This window comes from Labrus bergylta, chromosome 10, assembly GCF_963930695.1.
Source record: "Labrus bergylta chromosome 10, fLabBer1.1, whole genome shotgun sequence".
Lineage (NCBI taxonomy): Eukaryota > Metazoa > Chordata > Actinopteri > Labriformes > Labridae > Labrus > Labrus bergylta.
Window position 1 is genome coordinate 24,385,096 of NC_089204.1, and position 9,468 is coordinate 24,394,563.

At 38.6% G+C, this 9,468-nt stretch overlaps 1 protein-coding gene across 1 annotated transcript; it reads right to left on the bottom strand.

Annotated features, from left to right (window-relative positions):
• Window positions 1–4: 4 nt before the first annotated feature.
• Window positions 5–7,083, bottom strand: morn4 (MORN repeat containing 4). Its single transcript, XM_020650981.3, has 5 exons — window positions 6,968–7,083; window positions 5,837–5,910; window positions 4,144–4,258; window positions 3,149–3,258; window positions 5–3,051 (listed from the first exon to the last, which is right to left on the bottom strand). The coding sequence occupies exons 2-5, from the start codon at window positions 5,901–5,903 to the stop codon at window positions 2,903–2,905; spliced, it is 441 nt and encodes a 146-aa protein (XP_020506637.1). The 5' UTR covers window positions 5,904–5,910; window positions 6,968–7,083; the 3' UTR covers window positions 5–2,902.
• Between the last annotated feature and the right edge of the window lie 2,385 nt (window positions 7,084–9,468).

Here is a 9,468-nt window from a genome sequence, read left to right on the forward strand (position 1 = left end):
TGTTTTGTTTTTTTAAACACATCTTTATTGAACACATCAACTGTTAACCACCCTTGTGATACATACTCACACCCTATTCCAGGAGAATAAGAGGATACTGTGCGGTAGTTTTTCTATAAGAGCACTCAAAGCAATCTTCTATTGTCACAGAAAAAAAGGTAACCATGGCAATGGTATTCTCCAGGCAGGTGAGAGTCTGGACAGGCACGCTTTTTAAGCACCATATGTTTCCAGTTGGAAATGGATGTGGGATTCTGATGAATTAAATTCCACACAGGCATGGTGTGTGTAGGCAAAGAAGGCTTTAGCAGGTATTGTCTCTGACATTGCAAGAGGGGAAAAAAATGCCATTACATGATGTAAAATACAGGATATTACACACTTTGCACATACAGCAAACATTAAAGTATCAGTGTGTGTGTGAGAGGAGTGGTTCTGGTGCATGCAGTGGACAGATTTTCTCTGTAATGTTAGCTTCAGTCTTTCTGATTGCACTGTGCAGCACACTGCAGCACCAACGGGGGTTTCCAAAGCAAGCAATAGTACAGCCTCACAATATTAAGTATTGATTTTTTTTTTGCTTCCGCTTTGAAATAAAATAATGATATCAGTAACTGCAGTAATCTAGACTGGAGATGTAAGGAATATTTACAGCATAATCTGTACTGCACTCAAGCCACATGTGGATTTGTCTTTAATGTTCAGCTGTAAAAAATAACACACGTAACTCCTGTTACCATTCCAGGCGTCCTATACCTATAATATCATCTGATTGTCTTTGGTTGAAGTTTCATGTAGGCAACCCTAGACAAGTCTACAAATGCTTTTTAAGGCCTAATAACTATTCAAGTACGATGAAATAATCTGTGATCAGCTATAACTGTGTTGTATACAATTCTCAGCAAAGACTCAACCCACGCTGTCTTAAATAATTCTGTAACACATTTGTCTCCACGACCAATCAAACAATAAACCATTTGTATGAAAGGTCGGAACAAACTCAATTACCAATTTACCCCTCACAGTAAACACACACTTAAAAATCAAGTACTGTTAAATATATATCTGATTTATAAATGATTTCAATCAGCTGCCTCATTTAAGATTTACATCCCTAATTGGATGCATTTCATCAGGATTACTCACCATCTGCTCTCAGGTTAAACATAAGAATGATCCAGCTGAGATAAATCTCCTCTCCAATGATTTCCACTGGGAGAGGGAGGTTTATTAGAGTTCATTGGAGCTGCTGGACTGGATGTGAGTGACGAGAGCTGGAAGTCAGCACCAGCTTAGCAACGCGTGTCACAGAGTGAAGGCACTCTTCAAACAGACCTCAAATTCATTATGATGACAGACACCTCAGGGGGAGAAGATGCAGAGGAGAGGGGAAAGAGGGGGCAATATGCGTGATCTTGTTTTCAGATGGTTACTTTTCAGACAGGACTACGCTCTTGTACTAAAATATCTTTAAGGCAAATGTGAATACTGATCTATTACATGAAGAAAAACGAGGGGCAGAACACATCCCTAGAAAGTCCAAGATGGCAGCAACAATTAGATGAGAGTTGAAAGGCGCCCTATGGAGTGTTTTTAAAGAGAGTGCTTACATTCCCTGCTTTTCACCAGAATGCATATGTCTTGTGTATTTATGAGGCCTGGAATATTACAGACAAATCTTTATAAGCCATTTAAAAATCTTTTTTTGAGTATTTCAATCAATATTTTCTAACTTGCAGTCTTGTTTCTGGCTTTAAGGGCACATTGCTGTGTCTTTAAAAAAAAAGCAAAAACTGTTCATTTGCAGAATTGCACAAAACCTTCTGCAAAAATTTGTATTTTGTCCCCAACATGTTTTTGTGCATGCTTCCTAATGCCCATTTGTAAGAAAGAAAAAAACAAACAATCATAATTGCTAATTGGTAACACCGATAGTCAAAAACCCAACAGAGTACCTTTAAGTTCATGTGTTGTTCATTTTAAGGGGAATTTTCATAAAGCCCTAAGAGGACATGAATCCACAAATTGTATTTACTTGTAATAACTACAAATTTATTTGGTTATCTCAAGATAAGAATTCTGGTTTTCCAGTGGAAGAGTCTATTTCAGTTTTCTTCTGGAGATCTTCACATATTTTTCTCATTACATAACAAAAGCTGACGACGAATGAATCTCAATATATCATATTTAGATGATCTAAAAACAATACTAAAGGCAAGACCTATGCCACGCTGCAAGTGCCCGCACCAATGAGGTTAGTTTTGCCAATTTCTATGTATTTTGTACTTTTGCAGTTTTAGGGATACAGGATTAATGAGTATTAAGCTCCAGAATACAACTAGAAGTTACTCATTATCACAGGAAAACAGAGTAAACAAAGTGTAGGGATGCATGTCCACTAAGGGCTTCAGTAGAGTTTATCTCATAAATGGCTGTAGACTTTGATGAACAGACAAAGTTTACACTTCTTCCTCATGCATTAGAGATCAACCTGTTTGAGGTTCCAGTTGTGGTAAGAACAGGACTGCCATTGTCAGTTGTTTGATGTATAAATGTTAACTGCTCAAGGGAAAAACACTAAGAGGATGTTTATGAGTACAAGAATCGGGACAAAGGGAGACAAACAGAAAGCAGCATGTGGTGTTTAGGTGACTCGCTCAGTTAAAGGTGGGCTTCCCGGTGTCGTGCATTTCAAGTCAGTCTAAAAGAAAGCGTTTGTTTGGTCAAAATTCATGTGCGTTCCAAGGCAAAACAAGGAAGATGCAGAAAAAGGGAATTAGAAAGAGATGTTAAAAAAATAGAGAAAGACTCAAGGAGAAGAGCTTGATGGGAGTTTACATCCCTGAGGTCCTCCTGGAAAGTGCCGGAGCCCTGACTGTGTCTCCTCCAGGGTTCTTGACAGTCAAAGTGCCAGGGTGCGGGCGTTGGAGGCGGAAACGTGCGCACGCTGCACCACGCCTGGACACTTCTCTCTCTTCTGCAGCTTGTGGTTTTTAAACAAGCCCTCATTTCGTGGGACACCATGTGCTCCATCTGGGAAAGTCAATAACCCTGGAGGCACAGACACAGAACACTGTGACCAACGAGAGCACCACATTGACGTCCTGATGGACAAACTGAGCCAGATGTGTAGAAAAACAATACGTACCGTATCCCTCAACGCGTCCATCTTTGAATTCTCCTTCAAACTTCATGCCATCGTATCGGCCGAAGACTCCGAGGCCTTGAAACTTTCCATGTGCAAATTCTCCTTCGTACCTCATGTGGAGAAGAGAGAGAAGGATGTTATTAGTCACTTTTTCTGACTTTATGTGGACTTTCTTCTGTTATCAAAGCACATACACACAAACACACCGCCACGTTTAGAATAAAGGAACTGCATTCATAATGAAAGTAAAAATAATTTACATTTTAATTTAAATATCTACTTATAATCTATAACAAAGGCAGTGCTATTCATAGGTGCTGTTTTGTTTATTTTTTTTGACATGCCATCGGCCACACATGTTGATTGGTAACCACTGTTAGCAGGGCAGAGCATAACAAGGTTATAATGCATTTAGATTATAATTTTTCATTTTGACTTTTTGAATTAGTTATGGACATCTTTTATCTTTTGAAAACATTTTGTGTACATGAATTAGTTTAAGTGTTAGTTTTAGTTCATTTGTTTGGAACCCGGTAGAGGAAGAGCCAGAAAGAGCATAGTTTTATTAAAACGTCAAAACATCATGCATTTCAAAAAAAAAAAAAAGATTAACAACCACAATCATCCACAAACGACAAACCAGCATTTGTATAAAATGAATGGACAAAGACGAAAACGAAAGACACTTTCTATCTTATTTTCATTCATTATAGTTTGTTTCATTAACAAGACTTTTTGTAAAGGCACATTTTAAGGTAGTGAAACTTTTGTTTTGCTAATCTAGTTTTTTGTTATTTTGTTACTTTTTGTTAACCCTCCCATATGTGCTGATTATAGAAGTGACAATATATTCAGTCTCTAATAACCTTGGTTTGAACTCTACCCACGGAGCATGCTAATCAAGGTCCGTGCCTCATGGCCTGTAGTGAAGTGTAGACATCAGAATAGACGTCCAGTATACATATACGATATATAAGATAGAGATGCTCTCACACCTTGATCCGTCTGTGAAGAGCAGCACACCCGAGCCATGAAAGAGCCCGTTCTCAAACTGACCACTGTAGCACGTTCCATCCTGAAACTTGAGCTGACCCACTCCATGCCTCCGACCTGGAAAGTCGAACACCATCGGAGTGAGTGAAGGATCAGGCTTCAAACAGATGATGGAAACACATGAAATCCCGTCAAGTCAAACGGCCTTGACAAGAGATTTCGATACCATCTGCTAAAACATGTTGATGTGCAAGAGCGTCCTCGTGCCTCATCTGACCACTTAGCCTCTTATGGATTTTTTTTTTGCAATAATATATAACATACTGTAAAAGCATGACATTTGACCTTGCAATGTGGCTCTGTGTTTTATATTCACATGGTACTCTGGAGCATCTACATTTGTCACGAGTCAGGCCATGCTCAGTACCCTCCCCTCCCCCCTCGCTGTCAGCTAAAGGTTTACCTCTGAATTAGGAGTCCCATCTGCCTTCAACACGGTGGGAATTACAGCACTCTAATCCAGCAGATATTTTAGCAGGGATTTCTACTTTGGGATCCAGACACTCTCATTCCATGCCTAGTAGCCTATGATTCACTGATGCTTATTATCATGTCAGAGGGTTCACACCTGTAATTGCCGCACTGGAAAAGTAGACACTGTTACCTTTGAAGGGCAAAGGATTACAACAGTTGAAATGGTATGGACAGAAACCATTTTTCAGATAGCCTAAAAGCAGCTAAAAATCATCGTGAACCCAAAACGACAAAGTAAATTCCCCTGGACGGACTTGTTCCAGCTTTAATGACTAATTTGTCTTCTCACAAGCAGCTGACTGAGCACTCTCGACGATTTCCCAAACAGGTCCAAAGTCTAATCCAGAAGATTTGACAAATCCTGAGCCGGTAAACCTGGCTCTGTCCGTCATGGGTTGCCAATGCCAGCTAATTGGGATTTTGATTAAACAGCTTGAGCGCTGTATGTGTGTTTAGGGGAGAGTTCAAACCATGCAAGCAATCCTCCTAATCTTTCCTTCAGGTAAAAATTTTGACAAGAAACTGTCCCCCTCGAGGTAGAAGGAGAAGGGTTCAATTTATTAGATTGCACACATCAACCATTTAGTGAGCAGGGAGATAATTGCTGCCACTTTTACTTTAATTTGTTCTCCTTAATATATAAAAAATTAAGACTGTTATGTGACGAACTAAAGTAGGTGATAACTTAGCGAACACCAAAGCATCAAGATTTACTCTGAGGCTAAAAAACAACCTTCTTACAAACTATAATTCTTCTCAGTGTACGCTTTATTAAAAATAACACTATACACCTGATGATGATTAAATACTAGAAATCTAATGTATATGATGAACAGAACTTGCCCCATGTAAAAGTTTGTGAAAAAGAATGCAATGTGCAAAGGCAGGAAGCCAAAAAAACACTCCCCTAAAACAAAATAAATACATATCGTTCCCTCTCTGTTATTGGTTACGTGCATACATGTTTATTGGTCAAATCCAATCTGAAAGTAATATGCACACAAAAGCATTTCCCCTCTTATGTCAGTGTTTGCTTCCCCTTATCTGATAGCTAACACAATGATGCCCTTTAGAGACATGTATAGCATTGAAAGCATGTGCAGTACAGTCTCTGTAGTGCAAATGTTGAATCTAGAAAAGGGAGAAACAGGATGGCCTTGCCTTCTTTCCACTCGCCGTGGTACTCTTCCCCACTGGCGTAGGTGAAAGATCCTCTGGTCAGAGTCATGGCACCCCTGTTTGAACCCACAAACACAGTCATTGACAAATCTGTACTGGTGACGATCTGTCAATGTTACAAAGTCAAAGTACGCAACTTAGAAAGACTGAAATTAGCATCTGTGAGGTTTTTTTTCCGTCTGCGAGACCTCTTACCTCACATTAAAGAGAGCAAGTGGAACAGGACAATGTTTCTTAGATTGATAATAAGTCCTTCATGATATGACAAAAAATGGTACTGTTTCTGGGGTTCATTCTGTGTTGTTACAGTTGTTTATAGACTTCTGGATCTTAATTACAGCTGGATGTGTTAAAAACAAGGTAAAGAAAGCAAAATGCCCAGGTTTGTTGTGGTGTTAACACAGATACACAGTGCATTTTTTAAATACATTTAATTACATAAATGAGGGAAGAAAAAGAACTCGGCATTGGACTCAGTAGCTTACCCCTTAATATGATTAGTATTACATATATTTTGTTGCAGCTCTGCAGCCAGTTTCATTAAGCCAAAGGCTAGTAAATCAGCTTTTACTGTTTTTTGATACTAAATATCAGAAAAATATTGAAATAAATGTTTTTTGTGTAAAGGCTTTCCTGAAGATGAACTAATAGATATGACTAAACACCCAATAAGTCTGCTTAATATCCAGTGTGTGTATGTTGTGGTGGTGTGAACCCAGTTCAATGCACACATTAATAAGTTCTAAGGAAAACACTGAAGACGTGACATTACTGCAAACAGAAATAAAAGCTCATGGTACAGTGTTGACTTCAAAATAATGTTCACTATCTTTCTTGCTTTTAACCAGATGCTAGTAGGGTGTCATTTTACCCCTCCGACTGCCACTGAATAAATAATTTATCAGCTCACACCAAGACAGAAAGGGATATTATTTATATCTAACTTGGGCTGTCAATAGGCTACCTGTCGATAACGGCAGTCTTTGTATGTTGCAGAAAAGGGTATCCATTCAAAGACAGACCTAAATAATAAAGCACACTGTAACCTACTGCAACGCGGATATTTGCGAAAAAGCGACATTTCCTGTAGGAGGTATCTTTAACTGTATTTACCTGTACGCTACGTTAGATGTCTTCGAAGCATGGAAACCACAATACAAGACCGGAGGGGCGTAAAAATATGAAAACACCGGCTGACAAACGTATGGCGCCTTCAGGTACTCTAGGAAGCTCCGAAATTCAAGTGAGCGAGTCTTAACGTGTATTAAAGGACCTTCGCGTTTGCTTTAGGTGCGCTGGCTTTACAAGAAATGATAAACTAACGGTGGTCAAAGTATTTAGGCTAAGTCTCTAGTGTTTATTTTAGACACTGAGAGGCACGACATCGCCACAACAGCTGCCGGGAAATCACAAAAGATAACCCGAGATAATGAAATGTAAACGCCACAACCTTTTACGAGACTCATATTCTCCAGGACCCCAAAAGATACAACTGAGCGGCTAACATAGGCACCAACTGACCCTTCACTTAGTATTATTATTATTATTATTATTATTATTGTTGTTGTGGCTAAACCGGTTGTATCTGTTTACTTGCATAAGGGCCTAAGATCAGGAATCCATTGTTTCCGATAGCACCTGAAGGTAGCATTACAACAGCATCATTGCAGCCTGACCGCCGCGGTGTTTCATTGCATGGCTGTTGTTGGCTCTCATTGAAAACTTTATCTGATTGGTCTGGTGTGTTTCAGCTTGGAGACTGGCAGACATATTTATGAAAGACATTTTGATGTAGCTCTTTGAGGCACTAAAACCACAGCAGACAGAGAGGCTTGTTGTTTACTTAGCTTTATGGACACAGTGTGGGTTTTAATTGCAGTGTGGATTCCAGTAATTGTAAATAACAATGTTATTATGAATTGTATTACTATACTACTACTACTACTACTACTACTACTACTAATATTACCAGGCTTACTACTACTACTACTACTATCATATTAGCCTACTACAACTAGTAGAATACAGTTGTAGTTTTTCTACAAGCCAATTACTACTTCTACTACTACTAGCCTACTACTATAACAACATGTGTTCTCTATAAATTCAATTATTCATTCACAGACAAACCAAAACGACGTATGCAATCTATGGTAAAGGAACTCAGGTAATGTTTCTAACAGGTGCACAGGATTTGTATTTATTTATTATTTCACCACCTAAACAGTATTAAATGTCTTGTCAGATCGTATTGTTCTCTCTAGGCAGTGAAAACTGATATCTGAAAAGCTACCACAGATTGCTCCTGAAAAATCAACTAAACACCAATATTCAAGCAAATCACAAGTAATGCTCAAACTTTGAAAATGAAGATGGCTGTAATGGCCTATTTCAAAGCAACTTATCTAATAATTGTTGGTATAAGGAAACCAAATTATTAACCCCATGCTGGTCTTCAAGAAAAAGTGGTGTAAAATGGACTACCCAAGGTCATTATGATCAACTGTTTTCAAACCATCGATATTTATACCACATTTGGAACAGATATTATAAGTAGCCAACCCTAAAGGCCAAATTTGCAATTAACTGTTCGTGCCAGTAGACATTTTAAAGGATCACTAAAGTCTGTCTGTTGTGTTTCACCTCTGGGGGCCATTAAAGTCTCTACAGAAAATAGATTGTAAGGACTTAGTAATAAAAGACTGAATCAAAACTGGGGACTAACATTGCCATCTTGACAAAAGCAGTGGTTAACCATGGAACAGGAACTGCCTGAGGCCTAACCGTTTCAATTTAGACAATTAAACCTTCTACATGCTTATTACAGTAAACCTCAGCCTTTCGGCCCTGAGGGTTGATGACCCCATGGCAGTTTGCCAGATTGGTAAACCCGCCCAGTCTAAGATACGTACATTAAAAATATATCCTTGTCTCAAGTGATTTCACCCAAACTTTTTTCTCTGAGGGCCTCATAACTTCACCTTTCCATGACGGGGGGCCAGGGTCTGTATGTAACAGAAAATAACATGTGCAGGCATGACTACCGGTAATATCGTGGAGATGGATTTTATCCCAGGAGATTGGTTCAGTTGAACTTGGCGTACAAATTTAGTGTGCAGAGCTAACAGTCCACTTTTCATTTTTTGCTTTTTTTTAACAGCCACCGCCTCTTGACCGATGAGACAAAAACAGCCTTGTCTTTGCGTTGAACAAAAAAAAAACCATCATCATCAACCTTTATTTAAGTTCTCGGAGAGATCATTGAGGGCGACCCTCATGGTGCCGAGAAAACAAACATAAATGATAAACAACGAGAAATGAGATAAAGCTACTACAGAAAATAAAATCAATAGAAGAGCAATAAGAACAATAAAATATATACACTAAAATAATTTAAAAGCTTGAAATTACTACAATGATAAGTCAGTCATTAAAATCAAATAAAACAGTTACAGTCAGGTATTGGGCGGTTAAAAATAATATTTCTAAAGTGTCCATAAGGGATAAAAGTGCTCAAATTAGTCCACTGTTGGTTAAATACCCTGAATTCTGAATCAAATGTTCTCTTCCCTAACATGTGAGTTCATAATGATAAAAGTTCACAGCTAAAGAAC